At 65.7% G+C, this 26,545-nt stretch overlaps 3 protein-coding genes across 3 annotated transcripts; 2 read left to right on the plus strand and 1 right to left on the minus strand.

Moving 5' to 3' along the window:
* The first annotated feature begins 317 nt into the window (after nt 1-317).
* NPR1 (natriuretic peptide receptor 1) lies at nt 318-13,351 on the plus strand. The gene is made up of 21 exons (XM_068170720.1): nt 318-1,007; nt 2,171-2,370; nt 2,599-2,712; nt 3,026-3,161; nt 3,491-3,582; nt 3,665-3,800; nt 3,887-3,971; nt 4,078-4,198; nt 4,279-4,353; nt 4,677-4,754; nt 4,859-4,963; nt 5,983-6,054; nt 6,385-6,544; nt 6,645-6,800; nt 6,896-7,064; nt 7,147-7,293; nt 9,149-9,341; nt 11,446-11,620; nt 11,914-12,012; nt 12,721-12,812; nt 12,993-13,351. Exons 1-21 carry the CDS (start codon nt 326-328, stop codon nt 13,053-13,055), a joined length of 3,150 nt encoding a protein of 1,049 aa, XP_068026821.1. The 5' UTR covers nt 318-325; the 3' UTR covers nt 13,056-13,351.
* LOC137460279 (keratin-associated protein 16-1-like) lies at nt 9,363-11,234 on the minus strand (the record flags this gene model as incomplete). The annotated part of the gene is given in 4 exon segments (XM_068170722.1): nt 9,363-10,136; nt 10,819-10,929; nt 10,932-11,012; nt 11,015-11,234. Coding segments are annotated over 4 exon segments (1,056 nt in total), but the record flags the coding sequence as incomplete, so codon positions are not given.
* A 790-nt stretch (nt 13,352-14,141) lies between the features above and the next one.
* Nucleotides 14,142-21,741, plus strand: INTS3 (integrator complex subunit 3; the record flags this gene model as incomplete). Its single annotated transcript, XM_068170724.1, has 3 exons — nt 14,142-14,975; nt 18,632-18,715; nt 21,658-21,741. Coding segments are annotated over exons 1-3 (270 nt in total), but the record flags the coding sequence as incomplete, so codon positions are not given.
* Between the last annotated feature and the right edge of the window lie 4,804 nt (nt 21,742-26,545).

The raw sequence follows: 26,545 nt of genomic DNA on the forward strand, positions 1-26,545 counted from the left end.
AGGCTCGGAGGAGCCTTCGTGGGGCCGAGGACCGGCGCTGCGGGGCAGCTCCCTGCTCGTTTGTCCAGCCTCAGCTTCCCTTTTCCCCACTCCCCGGGTGGGGATCTCGGCACCCGCCACCGGGCGGCCCCATCCTACCTCCCTCCCGGTTCTGGGCGGCTGGCAAGGCGGCGCGGGGGGGGCGGGCAGGAAGGAGTTAAGCTCGGTGTGGATGATAACGGCCTTTGTGTCACCGGGGAGGGGGGGGGGGGGAAGGAAGGGCTCAGCCCCGAGGTGGTGGCGGCGTGGGGGGTGGGGGGTGGGAAAAAGCCACTCTCCGTGGGCGATGCTGGCGGTGCTGGCCGTGCTCTGCGGCGCGGTGACGGTGGCGGCGACAACCGGGACGACCGCCTTGACTCTTGCGGTGGTGCTGCCGGAACGTAACCTCACCTACCCGTGGGCTTGGCCACGCGTGGGGCCGGCGGTGCGGCTGGCAGCCGCCGCCGTTAACGCCCGGCCCGATCTGTTGCCCGGCTTCACCCTGCGCTGGGTTTTCGGGAGCAGCGAGGACCGGCACGGGGTCTGCTCCGAAATGGCCGCGCCGCTGGCCGCCGTTGACCTCCGGCTCGCTCATCACCCGGCCGCCTTCCTGGGACCCGGCTGCGTCTACACGGCGGCACCGGTCGCCCGGTTCACCACCCACTGGCGACTTCCACTGGTGACGGCGGGCGCCGAAGCCCACGGCTTCGACGACAAGCAGGAGCAGTTCGGGCTGACCACCCGCGCCGGCCCCAGCCACCGCAAACTGGGCGAGCTGGGGGTGCAGCTGCACCGCCGCTTCAACTGGACTCGCCGGGCGCTGCTGGTGTACTGGGACGAGGTGATGGACGACCGCCCCTGCTTCTTTGCCGCCGAGGGGCTCTACGTCCAGCTGCCCACCCTGCGCAACCTCACCGTCATGGACGTCGTGTTCCGCGACGGCGGCAACTTTTCCTTCGTCATCCAGGAGATCAAGCAGAAGGGGCGCAGTGAGTGGTGCTGGGGGGGGGGGACACGCACCCGGGGGGGAGGGGGCTGTCTGTCCGGGCACCGGCACGGGGCGAGGGGACGGAGCGGTGGGAGCAGGGTGACGGCAAGGATGAGCTTGGTGGTTCTGCATAGAGTGGTCGTCCGTGGCTCGGAGTGGCTGTGCCCAGCCCCACGCGGGTGTGCCCGGCTCTGCCCGGGTGGTCACGGCAGCACGGCTGGGACAGGTTGGGAACAGCTCTACACGGCTCCACGCGGGCGAGCAGGGCTGTGCCCGGCTGTGGGTGGCAGTGCCTGGGTGCTCAGGTCTGTGCCGGGGTGTTGTTGGTGTCAGCACATGGGTGAACGCAGCCGTGCCCGGGTGTGGGTGGCAGTACCCAAGTGCTGGTGACAGTAGCCAGGTGTACAGGACCGTGCCCGAGTGTTCCTGGCAGCACAGCTCTGCGCCTGGCTGTCGGTGGCAGCACACAGGTGACAGCAGCTGTGCCAGGTCCGCACACTCCTGGCCGGACCCCCGCTGCACCTCCACCCCGCGTCGTGCCCACCAGAAGCAGCTGAGCATGGCCGCCTGCCCGGCTCCCCTCCGCCCCAGGCTGGCTCTGTCCCCATCCCCGCGGCTGCTCCACTTGGAGCCATGCTGGGTGGCACCGGGGAAGCGGGTGCCAGCAGGGCTGGCACTGGGTGGGTGGCATCCGGCTGTCCCCAGCCTCGCTGTCTTCCCGCTCAGCCTTGGAGGGTGCTATTCTGGGGTCCTGGGGGGTGCCAGGGCTGTGCCTCTGTGACGGGCAGCACCCTGGGGGTGCGCTGGCACCACGACCCTGTGCCAAGGGGGACCGTGGAAGTGGGGCAGGCGGCACCCACCAGGGCCACCGCGCCACCAGGAATCAATCTCTGCTGGGATCTGGGCCACAGGGAGGAGGAAACGGAGTCGGGAAAACAGGAAACCTCGGCCTGGCGCCCGCGGCAAAGGGCACAGACGGGCAGGGCACGGGGCTGGGGTGGGCAGGCAGTGGGGTTCAGGGGCTGCTGCTCCCCACATTCCTGCCAGCATGAGCCGCCACGCGGCCCTCCTGCATCGCAGGTTGACTGGGGGTGCTGGCTTGGGGTCTTGGGGTGCCCTGGGGATGAGGGCGTGGTTCTCAGGTGCCACCTCCCCCCCGGGCAGTTGTCTACGTGTGCTGCGCCCCGGAGACGCTGCGGGAGCTGATGCTGCAGGCGAGGCGAGAGGGGCTGACCCGCGGGGACTTCGCCTTCTTCTACATCGACACCTTCGGGGCCAGCCTGCAGGGCAGCCACTTCCCCGAGCCCCAGCGGCCCTGGAAGCGAGGGGACCGCCACGATGCCAGTGCCCGGCAAGCCTTCGAGGTGAGCCCTGGGCACCGAGCTCGGACGTGTGGGCACAGGCGGCCCCCCCCCCCCTCCAAGTGCCCGTGGGCACCCAGCAGCTGCGTCCATGGGCACTTGCCACACGCGTGTGCACGGCCACGGGCACCCACCCACACGTGCTCACCCCATGATGGGGAGCAGGCAGGGTCCCTGTCCCCGGGGGGGGTTCCAGTTGGCCCTGCTGCCAGCCATTCTCCCCCACCCCAGGCTGTCACCATCATCACCTACAAGGAGCCCGAGAACCCTGAGTACCGACCCTTCCTGGCACGGCTGAAGGAGGAGGCACTCACCCACTTCAACTTCTCCATGAAGGACGGCTTGGTGGGACACAGGGCATGGAGCTGGGGAGGCTGGGGGGGTGGGCACAGGAGGGAGCTGGGGCTGCTGGGGGACGGGAGGTGGAGCTGGGGGTAAGAGCAGGTGGGGTGGAGCTGGAGCTGCTGGGGGAGACACAAGAGCTGGGGACATGGAACGGAGCTGGAGCTGCTGGGGCTCACAGCCTGGAGCTGGGGCAAGGGGACACCGCCTGGAGCCGAAGCTGCTGGGGATGAGGACCTGCAGGATGGCCTGGAGCTGCTGGAGGTGAGGGACCCCTGGCTGCACCCCGTCCCTGAGCCCTCTCCGTGGCCCCCAGATGAATTTCATCGCCGCTGCCTTCCACGACGGGGTCCTGCTCTACGCCCAGGCTGTCAACGAGACGCTGGAGCAGGGAGGCTCTGCCACCAACGCCTCGGCTGTCACACGCCAGATGTGGAACCGAACCTTCTACGGTCAGCTGCAGCCTGCCCCTGCCCCCGTTCCTGCCCTCGTCCGTGCCCCTGCCCCTGCCCCCGCCCCTGCCCCCGTTCCTGCCCTCGTCTGTGCCCCTGCCCCTGCTCCCGTCCCTGCCCCCGTCCCGCCCTCGTTCCTGTCCCCGCCCTCGTCCCTGTCCCTTCCCCTGTCCCCGCCCTTGCTCCCGCCCCTGTCCTCAGCCCCACGGGGTGCTGCCTGCCCGGCGTCTGCCTGCCCCTCTCCCAGGACGCTGCTTTGGGATCCAAGCCTCCACCCGTGGGCTGGGGTCCTTGGTGTCCCCTCCAGACCTCCCCCATCTGTCCCCCAGGTGTCACCGGCTTCCTGAAGATCGACGAGAATGGGGACCGGGAGAGCGACTACTCCCTGTGGGACATGGACCCCACCCGGGGGGACTTCCAGGTGAGCCCTGGGGCGGGGGCAGCTGGAGCCGCGGGGTGGCCGGGGGTCTCCTCCCGCCCCTTTCTGATCTCCTTCCCCCAAGATCGTGGCCAACTACAACGGCACCACCAAGAAGATCGAGATGGTGCCGGGCCGTGAGATCCACTGGCCGGGGAACGTGGTCCCCTCCGACGTCCCCCCCTGCGGCTTCGAAAGCAGCGACCCCCTGTGCCACAAAGGTGAGCGGTGCCGGCAGGGGCCGCGACGTGGGACCCCCCCCAGCCCGGGCGCCCCCCAGCCCCTCACCGCCCTCCTCTCTGTGCAGCCAGCCTGTCCCCCCTGGAGGTCCTGTCCCTCGTGGTCAGCCTGTTCCTCCTGGCCATCACCATCGCCTCCTTCTTCATCTACAGGTGGGGTGCCGGGGTCGGGGAGGGTGACCCTGAGGCTGTGCCGCTGTCCCCGGAGGTGGGGGGGGGGGACACAGGCTGGGGGTCTCACCCTGCCCTCCCGGCGCAGGAAGCTGCAGCTGGAGAAGGAGCTGGCGGCCGAGCTGTGGCGCGTCCGCTGGGAGGATGTGCAGATGAGCACCTTGGAGAAGCACCTCCGGAGCGCTGGCAGCAAACTCACCCTGTCCCTGGTCAGCACCCACCCTGCCCCCAGCCCTGCTGCCCTGCCAGGGACCCGGGGCCAGCCTCACTCCGTGTCCCTTCCCCCCAGAGGGGCTCCAACTACGGCTCGCTGATGACCACGGAGGGGCAGTTCCAGGTCTATGCCAAGACTGCGTATTACAAGGTACAGGGGAGCAGTGCTGGGCATCCACCACCCCACCAGGCTTCACAGGGCCTGGCAACCCGTGGCAGGGCTTCATGGGGCCCATCACCTGGCACTGGGGCTTCATGGAGCCCATCAACCTACATCAGGGCTTCAGGGTGCCCCTCACCCAGTGCTGGGTCTGTGTTGTGACCATCAACCCCAAGCTGGGCCTCTTGACTCACCTCAGGGCTCCATAGAGCCCATCACATAACATCAGGGCTGCATGGTGCCCTTCACCCAGTGCTGGGGCTTCACCCAACACCACGCTGCTGGGCACCATCCCCCTCCCTGTGTCTCCCCAGGGCAACCTGGTGGCCGTGAAGCACCTCAGCCACAAGCGCATCGAGCTGACCCGCAAGGTCCTGTTCGAGCTGAAGCACGTAGGTGGACCCCGGCCCGGCGGGAGGGGGGTGCCCAGCCTGCGGTGCCCGGGGTGAGGGGGGGCCACAGCCCGAGCCTGGGGCCCTGCTCTGCTCCACTTCAGATGCGGGACGTCCAAAATGAGCACCTGACTCGCTTCATCGGGGCCTGCACCGACCCCCCCAACATCTGCATCCTGACCGAGTACTGCCCGCGGGGCAGCCTGCAGGTACTCAGCTGCAGCTTCTGCCTCCAGTGCTGGGGCTCCGCGGTGCCCAGCACCCAGGAACAGGGCTTCATAGTGCCCAGCACCCCCAAACAGGGCTTCACAGTGCCCATCACCCAGTGCTGCAGCTTCACAGTGCCCAGCACCCAGTGCTGGGGCTTCATGGTGCCCATCACCCAGTGCTGCAGCTCCATGGTGCCATCACCCAGTGCTGGGGCTCCACGGTGCCCATCACCCAGTGCTGGGGCTTCACAGTGCCCTTCACCCAGTGCTGCAGCTTCACAGTGCCCAGCACCCACAAACAGGGCTTCACAGTGCCCATCACCCAGTGCTGCAGCTTCACAGTGCCCAGCACCCAGGAACAGGGCTTCACAGTGCCCAGCACCAGTGCTGGGGCTCCACAGTGCCCAGCACCCACAAACAGGGCTTCACAGTGCCCATCACCAGTGCTGGGGCTTCAGAGTGCCCATCACCCACAAACAGGGCTTCACAGTGCCCATCACCAGTGCTGGGGCTTCAGAGTGCCCAGCACCCAGAAACAGGGCTTCACAGTGCCCATCACCAGTGCTGGGGCTCCACAGTGCCCATCACCCAGAAACAGGGCTTCTCAGTGCCCATCATCCAGTACTGCAGCTTCACAGTGCCCATCACTCAGTGCTGGGGCTCCACAGTGCCCATCACCCAGTGCTGGGGCTCCACAGTGCCCACCACCCAGAAACAGGGCTCCACAGTGCCCATCACCCAGTGCTGGGGCTCCACAGTGCCCATCACCCAGAAACAGGGCTTCACAGTGCCCATCACCCAGTGCTGGGGCCTCACAGTGCCCATCACCCAGTGCTGCAGCTTCATAGTGCCCAGAACCCAGTGCTGGGGCTCCATGGTACCTATCACCCAGCACTGGGGCTGCCCAGAGCTGCTCTGCCGGTGGCCAGGGTGGCAGGGAGGTGGCTGCAGCAGGCAGGGGGATTGCTGCAGCCCATCCTGGCACCCTCCATGGTGATGAAGCCTCCCTGTGTGCCCAGGACATCTTGGAGAACGAGAGCATCACGCTGGACTGGATGTTCCGCTACTCCCTCACCTACGACATCGTCAAGGTAATGAGCTGGCTCCCGCCAGGCACCCAGGTCCCGTGGGGCTCCCCCGTGCCCAGAGTGGGTGAACAACTCAACCAGGTCATAAAATCACAGCGTGGCTCAGGTCGTGAGGGACCTCAGAGCTCATCTCCTCCAACCCCGCCCTGCCCAGGGGCACCTCTCAGCCACACTCGGCTGCTCAGGGCCTCCTCCAGCCTGGCCCCGAACACCCCCCAGGCAGGAGGCATCCGCAGCCCCCCTGGGCAGCCTGTGCCAGAGCCTCCCCGCCCTGGCGCTGAAGAGCTTCTTCCCAAGGTCCAGTCTAACCCTGTGCTCCCCCACCCCCGGCAGGGGATGCAGTTCCTGCACAACGGCGTCATCGTGTCCCACGGCAACCTCAAGTCCTCCAACTGCGTGGTCGACAGCCGCTTCGTGCTGAAGATCACCGACTACGGGCTGGAGAGCTTCCGCCTGGCCCCCGACGGCGACGACATCCACGCTCTCTTCGCCAGTGAGCAGCACCCTGCCCGTGCCCAGCCCCCCCGCCCCCCCCGAGGGATGGCCCTACCGGGGCCCCTGCCTGGCCTGAGCCCCTCCTCGGTGCCACGCAGAGAAGCTGTGGACGGCGCCGGAGCTGCTGCGGATGGAGTCGCCGCCGGCCCGCGGCACGCAGAAGGGAGACGTCTACAGCTTCGGCATCATCCTGCAGGAGATCGCCCTGCGCAGCGGCGTCTTCTACCTGGAGGGCATGGACCTGAGTCCCAAAGGTGAGGCAGGAGGGCTGGGGTGACGGTGCCAGGGGGCTGTAGGCGGGGGGGGTGGGGTGGTGCCCGGCCCCTCTGATGAGCGCTCGGCCCCGCAGAGATCATCGAGCGGGTGAAGGGTGGGGAGCGCCCCAGCTTCCGCCCCTCGGCCAACGTCGGCGTCCACATGGAGGAGCTGGGGCAGCTGATGCAGCACTGCTGGGCGGAGGACGTCCTGGAGCGCCCTGACTTCAACCAGATCAAGGTCCAGCTCCGCAAGTTCAACAGGTACCTCCCCCTCTCGCAAGCCCGCGGGTGAGGGGTGACCCCAGGAGGGGTCCCTGGGCGGGTGCTCACCCCCTGCCCGCAGGGAGAGCAGCAGCAACATCCTGGACAACCTCCTGTCGCGCATGGAGCAGTACGCCAACAACCTGGAGGAGCTGGTGGAGGAGCGCACCCAGGCCTACCTGGAGGAGAAGCGCAAGGCTGAGGCTCTGCTCTACCAGATCCTGCCCCAGTGAGCACTGAAGGGGAACCTCTGGGTGCCCTGATGCTGCTGGGGACCCCCAGGCATCACCCCAGCATGCCCTGCCCGACCCGGGCATGGGTCCCCCATGGGTGCCCTGCATGGCTTGGGATGCTTGAAGGAGCTGGAGGCACCAAGGACCTCTACGTGGCTTGGGGCTGGGGGTGTTTGGAGGGGCTGGGGACACCAAGGACCTGTGCATGGCTTGGGGTGTTCAGAGGGTCTGGGGACAGCAAGGACCTCTACATGGCTTGGGGCTGGGGGCGTTTGGAGGGGCTGGGGACACCAAGGACCTCTGCATGGCTTGGGGCTGGGGGTGTTTGGAGGGGCTGGGGGTGTTTGGAGGGGCTGGGGACACCAAGGCCCTCTACATGGCTTGGGTCTGGGGACACCAAGGACCTGTGCATGGCTTGGGGTGTTCAGTGGGTCTGGGGACACCAAGGACCTCTGCATGGCTTGGGGCTGGGGGTGTTTGGAGGGGCTGGGGACACCAAGGACCTCTACATGGCTTGGGGCTGGGGGTGTTTGGAGGGGTTGGGGGTGTTCAGAGTGGCTGGGGACACCAAGGACCTCTACATGGCTTGGGGCTAGGGGTGTTTGGAGGGGCTGGGTGTGTTTGGAGGGGCTGGGGACACCAAGGACCTCTGCATGGCTTGGGGCTGGGTGTGTTTGGAGGGGCTGGGTGTGTTTGGAGGGGCTGGGGACACCAAGGCCCTCTACATGTCTTGGGGCTGGGGGTGTTTGGAGGGACTGGGGGTGTTTGGAGGGGCTGGGGACACCAAGGACCTCTACATGGCTTGGGGCTGGGGGTGTTTGGAGGGGCTGGGGACACCAAGGACCTCTACATGGCTTGGGGTGTTTGGAGGGGCTGGGGACACCAAGGCCCTCTACATGGCTTGGGGTGTTTGGAGGGGCTGGGGACACCAAGGCCCTCTACATGGCTTGGGGCTGGGGGTGTTTGGAGGGGTTGGGGGTGTTCAGAGTGGCTGGGGACACCAAGGACCTCTACATGGCTTGGGGCTAGGGGTGTTTGGAGGGGCTGGGTGTGTTTGGAGGGGCTGGGGACACCAAGGACCTCTGCATGGCTTGGGGCTGGGTGTGTTTGGAGGGGCTGGGTGTGTTTGGAGGGGCTGGGGACACCAAGGCCCTCTACATGTCTTGGGGCTGGGGGTGTTTGGAGGGACTGGGGGTGTTTGGAGGGGCTGGGGACACCAAGGACCTCTACATGGCTTGGGGCTGGGGGTGTTTGGAGGGGCTGGGGACACCAAGGACCTCTACATGGCTTGGGGTGTTTGGAGGGGCTGGGGACACCAAGGCCCTCTACATGGCTTGGGGTGTTTGGAGGGGCTGGGGACACCAAGGCCCTCTACATGGCTTGGGGCTGGGGGTGTTTGGAGGGGTTGGGGGTGTTCAGAGTGGCTGGGGACACCAAGGACCTCTACATGTCTTGGGGCTGGGGGTGTTTGGAGGGGCTGGGGACACCAAGGACCTCTGCATGGCTTGGGGCTGAGGACCCCCAGACTGCTGCATGGCTCAGGCCGCCTGAAGAGCCCAGGGAGCCCAAGGACCACCCTTTGATGTGATTTGGGGGTGGGAATGCATGAAGGGCTGGAGGCATCAAGGACCCTTGGGGGTGGCTCTCTGGGACTTGGGGCACCTAAAGGAGCCAGGGATGACCCCGGATCCCTATTACGGCTCAGGGCTGGGTGTCCTCAGAGGGCTACAGACCCCCCAGGACCACCTGGGTATAGCTGGAACCTGGGGACACCATGGCCCTGGGGAGGGTGAGGGGAGCTTCGTCCCCCCACCTCACCCAGCCCCTGCACCCCTCCCCCCTTCCCCCCAGCTCGGTGGCGGAGCAGCTGAAGAGGGGGGAGACAGTGCAGGCCGAGGCCTTCGACAGTGTCACCATTTACTTCAGCGACATCGTCGGCTTCACCGCCCTGTCGGCACAGAGCACTCCCATGCAGGTGGTGACGCTGCTCAACGACCTCTACACCTGCTTCGACGCCATCATCGACAACTTCGACGTCTACAAGGTGAGCGCAGCACCCGCGGGCGGACGGGGGCGCGGACAGACGCGCGGACAGAGCGTGGACAGGGGCGCGGACAGGGGCATGGACAGAGCGTGGATAGGGGCGTGGACAGACACACGGACAGAGCATGGACAGGGGCGTGGACAGACGCGCGGACAGAGCGTGGACAGGGGCATGGACAGACGCGCGGACAGACACACGGACAGAGCATGGACAGGCGCGTGGACAGACACATGGACAGAGGTGCGGACAGAGGCGTGGACAGGGCACAGACAGACACATGGACAGACACACGGACAGAGCGTGGACAGGGGCGTGGACAGACACACGGACAGTGCGTGGACAGGGGCATGGACAGGGGCGCGGACAGACACACGGACAGAGGTGCGGACAGAGGCGTGGACAGGGCACAGACAGACACACGGACAGACACACGGACAGAGCGTGGACAGGGGCGCGGACAGACACACGGACAGAGGTGCGGACAGAGGTGCAGATGGGCGCAGACAGACACACGGACAGACACACGGACAGAGGCATGGACAGGGGCGTGGAGAGACACAGGGACAGACAGACAGAGCGTGGACAGGGGCATGGACAGACACATGGACAGAGGCACGGACAGAGGCGTGGACAGGGGCGCGGAGAGGGGTGTGGACAGACACACGGACAGAGTGTGGACAGAGCGTGGACAGGGGCGTGGACAGACACATGGACAGAGGTGCGGACAGGGGTGCAGAGAGACACACGGACAGACACACGGACAGAGCGTGGACAGGGGCATGGACAGACACATGGACAGAGGCGTGGACAGGGGCGCGGACAGACACACAGACAGAGTATGGACAGGGGCGTGGACAGACACACGGACAGAGGCACGGACAGGGGTCACGGACAGAGGCGGGCAGGGATGGACACATGGATATGGGCATGGATGGACACATGGACAGATGCAGCCACATGGACAGACACATGGACAGATGTGGGCAGGGGCGTGGACAGACACATGGACAGAGGCGTGGACAGGGGCGCAGACAGACACACGGACAGATGTGGGCAGGGGTGGACACAGGGACGTGGGCATGGATGGACACACAGACAGGCATGGACACACAGACAGGCATGGACACATGGACAGATGCGGGCAGGGGTGGACACAGTGATGTAGGCATGCAGGGTCACACGGACAGACACACGGACAGACGCGGGCAGGGGTGGACACAGCAAGGTGGGCATTCAGGGACACACGGACAGGCATGGACGCGTGGACAGACATGGGCATGGATGGACACATGGACGTGAGCATGCAGGGCCACACAGACAGGCATGGACACATGGACAGACCTGGACACACAGACAGATGTGGGCAGGGATGGACACACAGACATGAGCAGAGATGGACACAGGGATGCGGGCATGCAGGGACACATGGACAGAGCTGGACACATGGACAGACCTAGGCATGGATGGACAGACACACGTGGGCATGGATGGACACAGGGACATGGATGGACACAGGGATGTGGGCATGCAGGGACACATGGACAGACCTGGACACATGGACAGACCTAGGCATGGATGGACAGACACACGTGGGCATGGATGGACACAAGGACATGGATGGACACAGGGACAGGAGCATGCAGGGACACATGGACAGACACAGGCATGGATGGACAGACACACGTGGGCATGGATGGACACAGGGACATGGATGGACACAGGGATGTGGGCATGCAGGGACACGTGGACAGACCTGGACACATGGACAGACCTAGGCATGGATGGACAGACACATGTGGGCATGGATGGACACAGGGACATGGATGGACACAGGGACAGGAGCATGCAGGGACACATGGACAGAGCTGGACACATGGACAGACACAGGCGTGGATGGACAGACACATGTGGGCATGGACGGACACACAGACGTGAGCATGGATGGGCACAGGGACATGAGCATGCAGGGACACACACAGGCACGGGGGGACACAGCTGGAAGCACGGACCCGAGCGGACACACGGACACCGTGGGTCAGGCCGGGCACCCCGGAGCCGGCGTCCCGGCCCCCCTGGCGCCTCCCCACTGCCGCCCTCCCCGCAGGTGGAGACCATCGGCGACGCCTACATGGTGGTCTCCGGGCTGCCGGTGCGCAACGGGAAGCTGCACGCCAGGGAGGTCGCTCGCATGGCCCTGGCGCTGCTGGACGCCGTCCGCTCCTTCCGCATCCGCCACCGCCCGCAGCAGCAGCTCAAGCTGCGCATCGGCATCCACACGGGTGGGTGGGGAGGGGGCGTGAGTGACCCCCCCCCCTCCAGGGGGCAAGCGGGGAAGGGGGGCACGGCATCCACAGGGGGACAATGGGGAAGGGGACGCCTGGCACGCAGGCGGCCAGGGCAGCCAGGGACCCCAAGGACGGGGGAGGGGACACCGGGCAGGCGGCCAAGGCACCCAGGGACCCCAAGGGCAGGGGAGGGGACACCGGCGCGCAGAGGGAGCCCCCCCCAGCACCGGGGACCTGGGTCGGGACTTGCGGCCATCAGGGGTGGGGGCTCTCCGGGTGTCCCACAGGACCTGTGTGCGCCGGCGTCGTGGGTCTCAAGATGCCAAGGTACTGCCTCTTCGGGGACACGGTGAACACGGCCTCGCGCATGGAGTCCCACGGGGAAGGTGAGGGGGGGCTGGGCACCCAGGGGTGCTGCTGGGGCTGGGAATTGACACCTAGGGGTGCTGCTGGGGCTGGGAAGTGACACCTAGGGGTGCTGCTGGGGCTGGGAATTGACATCCATGGGTGCTGCTGGGACTGGATACCTATGGGTGCTGCTGGGGCTGGACACCCATGGGTGCTCCTGGGGCTGGACGCCCATGGGTGCTACTGGGGCTGGACGCCCATGGGTGCTACTGGGGCTGGGACTTGACATCCATGGGTGCTGCTGGGACTGGGTTGGACACCCATGGGTGCTGCTGGGGCTGGGACTTGACATCCATGGGTGCTGCTGGGACTGGGTTGGACACCCGTGGGTACTACTGGGGATGGACACCCATGGGTGCTGCTGGGCTTGACATCCATGGGTGCTGCTGGGGCTGGGACTGGACACTCATGGGTGCTGCTGGGACTGGATACCCATGGGTGCTGCTGGGACTGCAACTGGACACTCATGGGTGCTGCTGAGGCTGGGTTGGACACCCATGGGTGCTGCTGGGACTGCAACTGGACACTCATGGGTGCTGCTGAGGCTGGGTTGGACACCCATGGGTGCTGCTGGGGCTGGGACTGGACACTCATGAGTGCTGCCGAGGCTGGGTTGGACACCCATGGGTGGGTGCTGCTGGGGCTGGACACCCATGGGTGCCATCTGGGCTGGGCACCTCCCGCAGCGCTGAAGATCCACATCTCGGCGGTGACCAAGGCTGTGCTGGAGGAGTTTGGCTGCTTCGAGCTGGAGCTGCGAGGTGATGTGGAGATGAAGGTGAGGCACCAGACCCCCCCCACCCCCCCCCGCCCCGAGCAACCACCTCCATGGCTGCCCCATTGGGGACCACCCACCTCTGCATCCCCCTCCCCTGCATCCTACCCCTGGGACAATGAGGTGTGTGTACCCCCCCCGCAGGGGGCAGTGCCCCCCCTGACGCCCCCTTTTTCTCCCCAGGGCAAGGGCAAGCTCAGGACTTATTGGTTGCTGGGGGAGCGTGGAAGCAGCACCCGGGGCTGACCCCCTCCCGGCAGCCCCCAGCAGCACCCAGGACCCCCCGGGGCTATTCCGGGCGCCACCGCCAAGGGCTCCCCCCCCCCCAAAAGCCCAGACCGGGGCTGACTGTGAAGGGGGGGCACCAGCAGCAGACAGGGGCAGGATGTGCCCCCCCCCGACCCGCACCAAACTGAACCCCGACTCCTCCCGGGGTGGGGCACACCCCCCGAGGGTGACCCTGGCGGAGGAGCGGGGCCGAGGCCGGGGAGGGGGGGGACGCGGGGTGCAGTGGACACCCCCCGGCCCCGGGGGGGGGGGGGGGGGGGAGGTCACGAGAGCTCTAATTTTTGTAATAAACCGGAATTGTGTGCACTCGCCGCGCGCCTCTGTGGGGTCCCCTGCGCGCCCCCCCCCCCCCCGGGCCGTCGGGGCAGTGGGGGGGGGGAGCCTTGAGGGGTAGGGGGCATGGGAGGGTCTCTCCCCTAAGCGGCAGCCACGGCCAAAAACCGGGAGTGGAGGTTTGGGGGGTGCGGGAGCGGAGCTGTGGAGGAAGGGGGCACCCCGGGGGGGGGGGGGTGGGGTGGGTCTGCAGGGCTGGAGGAACCGGGAGGGGGTGGCAGAGCGGGGGAGGTGCGGAGGGGTTCCGGTGGTGCACAGCCCGGGCGGGAGGAGACGCGACTGGGGACCGGGAGACCCCCCCGGGTGCCCAAACATGCGAGGTCCCGAGGATGTCCCCGGGGGTCCGGGGAGGTCCTGGACGCCATGTTCCGGGGACGGGGGCACAAAATTCCCGGGGGCTGCCGGGAGGGCTCGGGCTGAGTGCCGGCTGTGCACGTCCCGGGGCTGTCCCGAGGGGTCTGGGGGGGGTCGCAGCCCTGCTCGTCCCGGAAGGGTCTCAGGGAGTTCCGGGGGATCCCGGCCGCGCGCGGAACCCAAGCGCGCGGAGGGCGGAGCGTCCGCGCAGGCAGGCCCCACCCTCTTCCCCCTATTGGTCGAGCAGCAGGCGGCGACCCCGCCCCTCCAGCCGCGCCGTCACTCCGAGCCTCATCTCGGTCGCCATTGGTCAAGACGCGGGAGGGGTGGGCACTTCCGGCCGCCGGCTGCTTCCTCTTCCCGCCGGGCCCTCCCGTCCCTCTTCCAGTGACTTCCGGTCGAGGCGCTGGGCGGGGGGTGTGGAGTCGCCGCTGCTCCCCTCCCCCCGGCACCGAGACCCCCGCCACGCCCCGGCGGAGCCCCCCCTACCCCTGGCGGCAGCCGCTGCGCCAGCCCCGCCCTGTCCCGCACCGCGCCGGGGGACCTGTCACCCCCCCCGGCCACCCCCGCCTCGGCGGGGTGCCTCCGGGACCCCCCTCCCGACAGACCTCCCCCTGGGGGGGGTCTCTTCCCTCAGGCTTCCTCTGGCACGGCCGGGGACCTGCACCACTGCCTCCCTACAGCCCCCCCGGGATCCCTCCACGGCCCCCTCCTGATCCCCAGCGCCCTCCCCTGGGGCCTGTCCTGCCCGGGGCAGCCCCGGTGCGGCCGCAGGCCCCAGGCCTGCCCTAGTCAAAGAGCAGCCCCTTCACCCCTGCTGGGGGGGCAGCCCTGCGACCTCCCCGCCGTGTCCCCTGGGGTGAAGCTCCTGAGCAGGACACAGGGGTGCCCCTGTCCCCTCCACCCTGCTGCAGGACTGGGGGCGCTCCAGAGCGGGGGCACTTCCGATTGCGCCCCCTCCTCGTCGTCCCACGAGGAAGAGCTGGGTGGGGGGGCATCGCCAAGCAAAAAGGGGGGGGGGGCTTCTCTCAGGCCGAGCCCCCTAGATAGGGGCTGCCTTCCCCCCTTTTTTCCCCCCCTGCCCCAGCCATGGAGATGCAGAAGGGGAAGGGGGGAACAGCAGGAGGAGGAGGAGGAGGAGGGAAGTTGCTGGTCTCCACTCTTCTGGATGCCAAGGATGAGATGGAGGAGGTAGGTGCCTGGGGCTTGGGGCAGGGGGGCTGCAGGGGGTGGGTTAAGGGCTCAGGCTGCTCCCCTTGCCCATCCCTGTGCCAGGAGGGGGCTCACTCACAGCAGAAGCCACTTCCCAGGTGGGGTCTCCATGGCCACCTGGCCCCAGGCTCCTTTGGGCAGGGTGGCCACAGGTGGTGGGGCAGAGCTTAGGCTGGAGAGCTGGGCAGTGAGTGAGCTCCTGAGGTGCAAGCAGGAGGAACAACCTCCTGCCCCAGTGCCGGGGAGGGAGTGACCTGCTGGGGAGCAGCTCTGTGGAGAAGGACCTGGGGGTGCTGCTGCCCTCTCTTCACCAGGCCCCAGGTGGCACAGTGCTGTCCTGCTTCCCCTGGAGCTTTTCTTCCTGCTCTGGGAAGAGAGACCTGATTTACAGGTGGGGATGGCTTGGGCTCTCCCCAGGACAGCTGGGATCTGCTCCTGATGTGGAGGAGCCAGGGGGAGAGCTGGACCTGGCTGAGCTGGATGCATTGCCCAGGCCCTGGGTTGCATCTGGCTTGTAGGCTCTGCTCAGGGAGTGTTCAGGGGCTCTCCCCCAAGCTGGGTTTTTGTGGTGTGGGGTGTTTGGGGCTCATGGAATGGTCCAGACAAAACCCCCAAACCACTCTGCTGCCTTCCAGCTCCAGGATTCAAACAGGGTGGCAGCAGGAATAGCAAGGTCTCAAGGTCTGGGAGCTGTCCTTTGCCATGGGCAGGGTATTTATGTCCCTTCAAAGCACTCCTTGGTCCCCATGTGTGTTTTGGGTCCTGTCCAGGTCTGGACAGAATGTTCCCAGCTTTGGACCCCATGGCAGCTCTGTGAGCCCAGCATAGCTGAGAGCTTCAGCTGGGCTTGGAAATCACAGGGCTGGAAGGGACCTCAAGGACCATCTAGGTCCAAACCCCTCCCCCTGCCATGGGCAGGGACACCTCACACCAAGTTGCTCAGAGCCACCTCCAGCCTGGCCTTGAAAACCTCCAGGCAGGAGGCTGCCACAACCTCCCTGGGCAGCCTGTGCCAGGCTCTCACCACCCTCCTGGGCAGGAACCTCTCCAACCTGATCTGTGATCAGCTGACTGCCTGGTGGCTGTGGGGCAGGCTGGGGATGAGCTCTGCCTGGACCTCAGCAAGGCCTTTGCCACCATCCTCCACAGCAAGCTCCTGGCTGTCAGCCCCTGGCTGGGACAGCAGCAACTCTGAGCTGGGTTAGGAACTGGCTGGAGGCTGAGCCCAGAGAGTGGTGGTGAATGGTGCCACAGCCAGCTGGCAGCCAGGCACCAGTGCTGTGCCCCAGGGAGCAGAGCTGGGCCCCAGCCTCTCTAACATCTCCATTGATGATCTGGAGCAGGGGATGGAGGCAGTCAGCAGCAAATGTGCAGCTGACACCAAGCTGGGAGCAGAGGTTGGTCAGGCAGAGGGCAGAAGGGCTCTGCAGAGGGCCCTGGCCAGGCTGGGCAGAGGGGCAGAGCCCAACAGGATGGCATTCAACAAGTCCCAGTGCCAGGGGCTGCACTTTGGCCACAGCAACCCCAGGCAGAGCTACAGGCTGGGGGCAGAGTGGCTGAGAGCAGCCAGGCAGAGAGGGACCTGGGGGAAGTGGTTGATGGTAGGCTGAACAGGAGGCAGCAGTGTGCCCAGGGGGCCAGGAAGGCCAAGGGCAGCCTGGCCTGCAGCAGGCAGAGTGTGGCCAGCAGGAGCAGGGAGCTCATCCTGCCCTGTGCTCAGCACTGCTGAGGCCACTCCTGGAGTCCTGTGTCCAGCTCTGGGCTCCTCAGTTCAGGAAGGACATTGAGAGACTTGAAGGTGTCCAGAGAAGGGCAACAAGGCTGGGGAGGGGTCTGGGGCACAGCCCTGTGAGGAGAGGCTGAGGGAGCTGGGGTTGCTTAGCCTGGAGGAGAGGAGGCTCAGGGGAGACCTTCTTGCTCTCTCCAACTCCCTGCAGGGAGGTTGGAGCCAGGTGGGGGTTGGGCTCTTCTCCCAGGCAAGCAGCACCAGAACAAGAGGACACAGTCTCAAGCTGTGCCAGGGGAAGTTTAGGCTGGAGGTGAGGAGGAAGTTCTTCCCAGAGAGAGTTGTTAGCCCTTGGGAGGTGCTGCCCAGGGAGGTGGTGGAGTCCCCATCCCTGGAGGGGTTCAGGAGGGGATTGGATGTGGCCCTTGGAGCCATGGTCTGGCCATGAGGTCTGTGGTGACAGCTTGGACTCGATGATCCCTGAGGTCACTTCCAACCTTGGTGATGCTGTGGGACTGTGAACATCTTCCTCACATCCAATCTACTCACCTCTGTTGTTTTCCCATCCCCCCTCAGTCCTCTCCCTCCCTGACACCCTGGCAGATCAGCTCCAGGCATCCAGGGTGGATCTCTCGGGATCCAGGCTGCTCCCACCTGGCTCTTTCCCTAAGATCCTCAGGTCTGGGCAGGAGGCACTGTGAGGGGGGTGGGGGGAAGCTCATGGAGCTTGGGGCTGCTGGTGCCAGAGCCTGGCAAGCAGCAGAGGGAGAGCTTTGCAGGGAGCTCCACCAGCAAACCTTCCTCCTGGAGCTCTTTAAAGCACCACTGGACAGCAGGATTTGCCCCTCCAAGCCCAGGCAGGGAGGGACAAGCTTTGGGCACTGATCACATTTCCTGAGGGGTGATGGATTTGCTGGCCACCACTTTGGGAGGTCCTAAAGGCTCCAACGAGCAGGAAGCAGCAGAGAGGGCCCAGGGAAAAGCCCTGAGCCAGCAAACAGGCTGCAGTGTGTGGGGAGGACAGGGCAAGGGAGATGTGGAGCTGCTGGGCTGGGGCCAGGGGAGGCCACAAAGCTGATCAGGGGCTGGAGAAGGCAGGCTGGGAGAGCCAGGAGGAGAGAGGGCTCCAGGCAGACCTCAGAGCAGCCTGAAGGGGCTGCAGGAGAGCTGGGGGAGGGAGTTGGGACGAGGGCTGGGGGTGCCAGGATGAGGGGAGATGGAGGCTGGAGGTGAGGAAGAAATTCTTTGGAGTGAGGGTGAGGAGAGCCTGGCACAGGCTGCCCAGGGAGGCTGTGGCTGCCTCCTGCCTGGAGGTGCTGAGGGCCAGGCTGGATGAGGCCTGGAGCAGCCTGGGCTGGGGGGAGGGGTCCCTGGGCATGGGCAGGGGGGCTTGGAGCTGGCTGATCCTGAGGTGTCCCTGGTTGGAGGTGGATGAGCTTTGAGGTCCCTTCCAAGCCAACCCATTCCAGGCTTCTGTGGCCCCTAAAGGCCTTCTCCAGCCAGAACAGTTCAGGGATTCTCTCCCAGCTTCAGCCCAGGGCCCAGCTCTGCTCCCTGGGGGAGCCCTGCCCCAAACCCAACCTTTGCAGCGTGGCCTTCCTGTCGAAGCTGTGGGGCTGGAGGAGCCACACAGCCGCTCTGTGGCCCTTCAGGGGGTGCCAGCAGAGGATTCAGCCCAGGACCTGTGAGTGGAGGCTGATGGAGAAGCTTCTGCAGCTGGCAGGGGGCTCAGAGCCTTGAGAGGGGCCCAGAAGGGCTCTGGCCTCGCTGGCTGCTGCTCTGCCTGCTCAGGCCTGGGCAGCTCCTGCGGCAGCTCCTGGGGCAGCTCCTGCTGCAGCTCCTGGTGCTGAGGAGGGGCTGCACTGTTGCTGTCCTTCCCTGCTTGCCCCATGTGGCTCTCTTCTTTCAGAGGCTGGAGAGGTGTGTGGGCATCGTGACGTCGCTGACCGGCGGCCTGTCGGAGCGGGAGGCCAACGATGCCCTCAATGCCCACGTGAGTGGCACCTGGGGAGGGGGGAGGGAGGGGAGAGAGGGGCACCCTGCCTGCCTGGAAGCAGTGGTATCCCCTGGAGGGGGGAGAGGGAAGGGAGAGAGTGGCACCCTGCCTGCCTGGAGGCAGTGGCATCCCCTGGGGAGGGGATAGGGAGGGGAGAGAGGGGCACCCTGCCTGTCTGGATGCAGTGGCAACCCCTGGGGAGGGGAGAGGGAAGGGAGAGAGGGGCACTCTGCCTGCCTGGAGGCAGTGGCATCCCCTGGAGAGGAGAGAGGGAAGGGAGAGAGGGGCACCCTGCCTGCCTGGAAGCAGGGTGTGCTGTACCCCCAGCAGCAAGGCTTGGGCAGGGACTCGTAGGCCAGGGAGGGGCTCGGAGCCCAGGCAGGGGCTTGGCAGCCGGGCAGGGACTCGGAGCTCGGGCAGGGGCTCGGAGCTCGGGCAGGGGCTTGGGGGCCGGGAAGGGACTCGGGCAGGGGCTCGGAGCTCGGGCAGGGGCTCACGGCCCAGGGAGGGACTCGGAGCCCGGGGAGGGACTCAGGGCTCGGGCAGGGGCTCGGCGCCCGGGCAGGGACTCGGAGCTCGGGCAGGGACTCAGGGCTCGGGCAGGGGCTTGGAGCCCGGGCAGGGGCTCGGAGCTCGGGCAGGGACTCAGGGCTCGGGCAGGGGCTTGGAGCCCGGGCAGGGGCTCGGAGCTCGGGCAGGGACTCGGAGCTTGGGCAGGGGCTTGGAGCTCGGGCAGGGACTCAGGGCTCGGGCAGGGGCTTGGAGCCCGGGCAGGGACTTAGGGCTCGGGCAGGGGCTCGGAGCTCGGGCAGGGACTCAGGGCTCGGGCAGGGGCTTGGAGCCCGGGCAGGGGCTCGGAGCTCGGGCAGGGACTCGGAGCTTGGGCAGGGGCTTGGAGCTCGGGCAGGGACTCAGGGCTCGGGCAGGGGCTTGGAGCCCGGGCAGGGACTTAGGGCTCGGGCAGGGGCTCGGAGCTCGGGCAGGGACTCAGGGCTCGGGCAGGGGCTTGGAGCCCGGGCAGGGACTTAGGGCTCGGGCAGGGGCTCGGAGCTCGGGCAGGGACTCGGAGCTCGGGCAGGGACTCAGGGCCCGGGCAGGGGCTCGGAGCTCGGGCAGGGACTCGGAGCTCGGGCAGGGACTCGGAGCTTGGGCAGGGGCTTGGAGCTTGGGCAGGGACTCAGGGCTCGGGCAGGGGCTCGGAGCCTGGGCAGGGACTTGGGGCTCGGGTAGGGGCTCAGGGCTTGGGCGGGGGCTCGGAGCTCGGGCAGGGGCTCAGGGCTTGGGCGGGGGCTCGGAGCTCGGGCAGGGGCTCAGGGCTCGGGCAGGGGCTCAGGGCTCGGGCAGGGGCTCGGAGCTCGGGCAGGGACTCAGGGCCCAGGCAGGGGCTTGGAGCTCGGGCAGGGACTCGGAGCCCGGGCAGGGACTTGGAGCTCGGGCAGGGACTCGGGGCTCGGGCAGGGACTCGGGGCTCGGGTAGGGGCTCAGGGCTCGGGCAGGGGCTCAGGGCTCGGGCAGGGGCTCAGGGCTCGGGCAGGGGCTCGGAGCTCGGGCAGGGACTCAGGGCCCAGGCAGGGGCTCGGGGCCCAGGCAGGGGCTCGGAGCCCGGGCAGGGGCTCGGAGGCCGGGCAGGGGCTCGGAGCTCGGGCGGGGGCTCGGAGCTCGGGCAGGGGCTCGGAGCTCGGGCAGGGGCTCGGGGCTCGGGCAGGGGCTCGGAGGCTGGGCAGGGGCTCAGGTCTCGGGCAGGGGCTCAGGTCTCGGGCAGGGGCTCGGAGCTCGGGCAGGGGCTCAGGTCTTGGGCGGGGGCTCGGAGCTCGGGCCGGGGCTCGGACCTTGAGCGGGGACTCGGAGGCCAGGCAGGGACTCAGAGGCCGGGTCAGGGACTCGGGCAGGGGCCTCGGAGCCTAGGGAGGGGCTCACGGCCCGGACTGGGGCTCGGTGCCCAGGGAGGGACTCAGAGCTCGGGCAGGGGCTTGGTGGCAGGGCAGGGACTTGGGCAGGGGCTCGCAGCCCGGCCAGGGACTCAGAGCCTTGCAGCTCTCAAGGACTCCCAGAGCTGTTAACCCCAAGCTCCGTGGCCCTGCTCCTTGTCTCCTCCCTGGCCACCTGCAGAGCAGCTTCTTGCTGCAGCCCAGCTGAGAGCCTCTCTCCACACTCAGCCTGAGGCTCTCCCTCTGCTGCTGCTGTTTATCTTTCTTGGGTATTTTTGCCCTCCTGCCCTGCTGGGATCAGCTTTTTCCTGGCCTCCACACAGCCAGGCCACTGGAAAAAGGGCAGGTTCAGCTTTTCTGTCTGGGGCTGGAGCATTTCTTTCCAAGCCTGCAGAGCCTGAGAGTGCTCCCAAGGGAGCTGCAGATGTTACCCTATAAGGGCAGCTGTGCCCCAGCCAGGGGCTTGCAGGGAGGTTGGTTGGTTGCCTTTCTTGTTCCCCTCCCCAGAACACCTTGGAGTCAGCTGTGCTGAGCTGCCTTCCTTTAATGGGAAAGGCTCAGCAGACCTGGATTGCAGGGCACTGAAGCTCAGGGGATTCCCTTCCCCACTTGCCTGAGCAGGTTGTGGAAGGGCCTGGAGGGAAGGAGAGCCTGGGGCAGGGCCCCAGCTGCAGGACAGGGGCCAGGGACCTGCTGCTGCTCTTTGTGCCCAGGGCTTGCTTGTCCCTTGGGGAAGGAGGTTATCCTGAAGTGGTGCCCACTAGGACCCCCTGGGAAGCTTCCAGTGCCAAGGGGTTTGCCCAGCACAAACTTCCCAGCAGGCTGCACAGCTTGGGGAGCCCCTGGCTGTGCTTTTCAGTCCCTTGGGATCCTGCTGGGAGCTCCTCACAGGCTGCTGGCTGCTCCCTTGCCTTGCTTCGAGCGGTCTTGGGTGGGTGGGGGGCTGCTGGTGCTTCCTCCAAGCCTCCCTCTGGGCTGCTCACCACCAGCTCTTGCATTTTCCTCTCTCAGATCTGCAAAGGGACCCCCCAGCACGAGGAGATCTGCCTGGGTCTCTTCACCCTGGTGCTGACTGAACCTGCCCAGGCCCAGAAGGTAAGAACCTGGCAGCTGCTGCGAGCCCCTGTGGGAGGCTGAGGTCCCAGAGGTGGTTCTGTGCCTTCCCTTCCAGGCAGCCAGGAGCTGTGGAAGCTTTGGGTCTCCTGCAGGCCTCAGGAGGCTCCTGGCTGGAGCCCTCAGTGTTTACTGCAGCAGGGCAGTGGCTTGGCTTGGCTCCAGGGCTGGAGCTTCTGCCACCTCTCTGGGCAACCTGTTGGCAGCATTCCACCACCCTCAGCCTGGTGTGCTCCAGAGTGGCTTCCCTGCTGCAAGCCAGGGGGGGAGGCCTCCAGCAGCAATCACAGCATCACCAAGGCTGGAAGAGACCTCAAGGGTCATCGAGTCCAAGCTGTCACCAGAGACCTCATGGCCAGAGCATGGCACCAAGTGCCACATCCAATCCCCTCCTGAACCCCTCCAGGGATGGGGACTCCACCACCTCCCTGGGCAGCACATCCCAAGGGCTAACAACTCTCTCTGGGAAGAACTTTCTCCTCACCTCCAGCCTAAACTTTCCCTGGCACATCTTGAGGCTGTGTCCTCTTGTTCTGGTGCTGCTTGCCTGGGAGAAGAGACCAACCCCTTCCTGGCTACAACCTTCCTTCAGGGAGTTGGAGAGAGCAAGAAGGTCTCCCCTGAGCCTCCTCCTCTCCAGGCTAAGCAACCCCAGCTCCCTCAGCCTTTCCTCACAGCCCTGTGCCCCAGACCTCTCCCCAGCCTTGTTGCCCTTCTCTGGACACCTTCAAGTCTCTCAATATCCTTTTTGAACCTGAGGGCCCCAGAACTGGACACAGGACTCCAGGTGTGGCCTCAGCAGTGCTGAGCACAGGGCAGGATGAGCTCCCTGCTCCTGCTGGCCACACTCTGCCTGCTGCAGGCCAGGCTGCCCTTGGCCTTCTTGGCCCCCTGGGCACACTGCTGCCTCCTGTTCAGGCAGCTGTCAATCCCCAGAGCAGCTTTTCCAGCAGCTGAACACATTCCTCCCCTAGAGCCCAGGGAGCAAACCTCAGGCAGAGCTACAGGCTGGGGGCAGAGTGGCTGAGAGCAGCCAGGCAGGAAAGGACCTGGGGGTGCTGGTTGGCAGCCCAGCCCTGCCTGCAGTGCAGGATCAGCTGAAGCCCACAGGGTCTCCCCCAGCCCCTTGGCTGCCAGCTGTGCTGAAGTTGTCCAGCTGAGGGGAGGGACACTTGGCCACCTTCAAACAGCCAAGGGACAGCAGCTGGCCATCAGCTCTCCTTCCCCCCACCCTTAATTAAGGTTCTGCCCCGGGGTCAGGGGGCACCGAGCCCTCCCCCTGCCCTCCCTGCCCCCTGGCGCTGCCCTCCCCTCTCCTCTGCCAGCTGCCCATCGAGTCTCTCCTCTGCCCTGCTTCTGGGGCCTCTCTCCTCCACTCCTTGGCTGTTTGCTTTTGCTTCCCCCCCCCTTGGTTTCAGGCAGCCATTTGTCATTTGTCCCTTCCTGTTAATTAAGTGGCCTGGGTGAGCGGCTCCAGGCTGCCGGCAGCGGGGAGGGGACGCTGGATCCTCCCAGCCTTGGCAGGAGTTATGCCACTCAGGTTCTCCCTCCAACCCCTCCATGAGCCCTGAAAGCCTTCTCCAGTCCTTTGGATCACTGCTGCCATCCTTGGGAGCTACTGGAGAGAGTCCAGGGGAGGCTGGGAAGCTGCTGAGGGGCCTGGAGCAGCTCTGGGAGGAGGAAAGGCTGAGAGCTGCCTGGGGTTGGAGGCTGGAGGAGAGCAGCCCCAGAGGGAATCTCCTCAGTGCTTAGGAAAGCTTTGAAGCTGGCCAAATGTTCCTCTTGTTGGTGCTCCTAGGGGTGCAGGAAGCACCTGCCTGGGTGCCAGGGGTGTGCCAAGGTGGGGGTGGAGTGGTGATCCCATCATCATTACAGGTTGGACTCAATGATCCTTGAGGTCTCTTCCAACCTTAGTGATACTGTGATCAAGCAGGGGAGGAGGGATCCAGGCAGGGTGAGGACCAGGAGTTGGTGTTTGGTCATTTTCCTTCACAGTCTCACAGCATCACCAAGGTTGGAAGAGACCTCAAAGCTCATCAGGTCCAAGCTGTCACCACAGAGCTCATGACCAGCCCATGGCACCAAGGGCCACATCCAATCCCCTCTTGAACCCCTCCAGGGATGGGGACTCCACCACCTCCCTGGGCAGCACATCCCAAGGGCTAACAACTCTCTCTGGGAAGAACTTTCTCCTCACCTCCAGCCTAAACTTCCCCTGGCACAGCTTGAGGCTGTGTCCTCTTGTTCTGATGCTGGGTGCCTGGGAGAAGAGCCCAACCCCCACCTGGCTGCGACCTCCCTGCGGGGAGTTGCAGAGAGCAAGAAGGTCTCCCCTGAACCTCCTCCAGGCTAAGCAACCCCAGCTCCCTCAGCCTCTCCTCACAGGGCTGTGCCCCAGACCCCTCCCCAGCTTTGTTGCCCTTCTCTGGACACCTTCAAGTCTCTCAATGTCCTTCTTGAACCTGAGGAGCCCAGAACTGGCCACAGGACTCAAGGTGTGGCCTAACCAGTGCAGAGTCCAGGGGCACAAGGACTTCCCTGCTCCTGCTGGCCACACTCTGCCTGCTGCAGGCCAGGCTGCCCTTGGCCTTCCTGGCCCCCTGGGCACACTGCTGCCTCCTGTTCAGGCAGCTGTCAATCAGCACCCCCAGGTCCCTCTCTGTTTTTCAGCTCTCAGCCACTCTGCCCCCAGCCTGTAGCTCTGCCTGGGGTTGCTGTGGCTAAAGTGCAGCCCCTGGCACTTGGACTTGTTGAATGCCATCCTGTTGGGCTCTGCCCCTCTGCCCAGCCTGGCAAGGTCCCTCTGCAGAGCCCTTCTGCCCTCTGCCTGACCAACCTCTGCTCCCAGCTTGGTGTCAGCTGCACATTTGCTGCTGACTGCCTCCATCCCCTCCTCCAGATCATCAATGGAGATGTTAGAGAGGCTGGGGCCCAGCACTGCTCCCTGGGGCACACCACTGGTGCCCGGCTGCCAGCTGGCTGTGGCACCATTCACCACCACTCTCTGGGCTCAGCCTCCAGCCAGTTCCTAACCCAGCTCAGAGAGCTGCTGTCCCAGCCTGGGGCTGACAGCTTGGCCAGGAGCTTGCTGTGGGGGATGGTGGCAAAGGCCTTGCTGAGGTCCAGGCAGAGCTCATCCCCAGCCTGCCCCACAGCCACCAGGCAGTCAGCTGATCACAGATCAGGTTGGAGAGGTTCCTGCCCAGGAGGGTGGTGAGAGCCTGGCACAGGCTGCCCAGGGAGGTTGTGGCAGCCTCCTGCCTGGAGGTTTTCAAGGCCAGGCTGGAGGTGGCTCTGAGCAACTTGGTGTGAGGTGTCCAAGCCCATGGCAGAGGGTGGGGTTTGGACCTAGATGGTCCTTGAGGTCCCTTCCAACCCTGTGATTTCCAAGCCCCAGCCTGCCCCACATCCACCAGGCAGTCAGCTGGGCATGGAAGGAGATCAGGTTGGAGAGGCAGGACCTGCCCCAAAACAGAAGCTTTGCTTAGAGCACCTAGAATCCTCCCCCAGGGCACCTGGCAGCCCAGCAGGTGGTGGTTGTGTTTCTCTCCCAGAGGTGCTGCAGCCCAGGGAGCTGTTGTGACTCCCTTGGCCAGGTTGTCCTCTGCGTGGAGCCTTTGGGTCTGGCTCTGCTTTGCTGGGTGCTCATTTAAGCCTTTCCAGAGCAATTCCTGGCCCCAGATTGTCTCCACCCCTGGGCTCTGGGCCTTTGCCTGGGATGTTTTGGTAGGGAGTTGTGGGGGTTGGCTTATTTTTTTTGGTGCACAGTGCTGGGTGAGAAAGGGAGGAGGAAGCCAGAGCAGCATCAGGGAGTCTCATCAAAGAGATCTTCTGAGGCCTCATTATCTCTCTGGCAGAGGATGCAGGGACCAGACCCCTGCTCTCTGCAGTATCCTGACATTCTCTGGCTCAAATTAACCTTGCTGCAGCACCAATTAGCAAATTGCTTCCTAATCATCCCCTCCACCCCCTGCTGTCCTGAGCAGAGGGCAAGGTTGGGGGGGGGGGCGGGGAGCTGCCCCCTTTTGCTCTGTGGCCACTGCTTTGCCTGGCTGCTGGAGGCACAGAATCACAGCCTCACAGGTGGCAGAGGCTTGGAAGGGACCCTCCAAGGTCACCTTCTCAGTTGGAAGTGTCCCTGCTGCCTGCAGGGGGGCTTGGAGATTAGGCCACCCAGGACCACATCAGGTGGTCTGTGCTCTTTAACATCTTTATTGATGATCTGGATGAGGGCATTGAGTCCATCAGCAGTAAATTTGCTGATGACACCAAGCTGGGGGCAGGAGTTGAGCTGCTGGAGGGCAGAGAGGCTCTGCAGAGGGACCTGGGCAGGCTGGGCAGATGGGCAGAGGCCAAGGGCAGGAGGTTGAACACATCCAAGTGCCAGGGGCTGCACATTGGCCACAACAACCCCAGGCAGTGCCACAGGCTGGGGGCAGAGTGGCTGAGAGCAGCCAGGCAGAGAGGGACCTGGGGGTGCTGGTTGATGGCAGGCTGAACATGAGCCTGCAGTGTGCCCAGGCAGCCAGGAGGGCCAATGGCATCCTGGCCTGCATCAGGAAGAGTGTGGCCAGCAGGAGCAGGGAGGTCATTCTGCCCCTGGACACTGCACTGGTTAGGCCACACCTCGAGTCCTGTGTCCAGTTCTGGGCCCCTCAGGTTAGGAAGGAGGTTGAGCTGCTGGAAGGTGTCCAGAGAAGAGCAACAAGGCTGGGGAGGGGTTTGGAACACAGCCCTGTGAGGAGAGACTGAGGGAGCTGGGGTTGCTCAGCCTGGAGAAGAGGAG

The sequence above is a fragment of the Melanerpes formicivorus genome, unplaced genomic scaffold, assembly GCF_026170545.1.
Source record: "Melanerpes formicivorus ecotype bairdi unplaced genomic scaffold, bMelFor1.0.p_v2 SCAF_546, whole genome shotgun sequence".
NCBI lineage: Eukaryota > Metazoa > Chordata > Aves > Piciformes > Picidae > Melanerpes > Melanerpes formicivorus.

What these genes read in the sequence shown, in the direction of transcription:
- NPR1 (XM_068170720.1), top strand. Translation starts at nt 326, where the DNA reads ATGCTGGCGGTGCTGGCCGTGCTCTGCGGCGCGGTGACGGTGGCGGCG. An exon ending in GTGGAACCGAACCTTCTACG is followed by an intron (nt 3,162 to 3,490) that starts GTCAGCTGCAGC and finishes TCTGTCCCCCAG; the next exon opens with GTGTCACCGGCTTCCTGAAG. An exon ending in CATGGAGTCCCACGGGGAAG is followed by an intron (nt 12,013 to 12,720) that starts GTGAGGGGGGGC and finishes CACCTCCCGCAG; the next exon opens with CGCTGAAGATCCACATCTCG.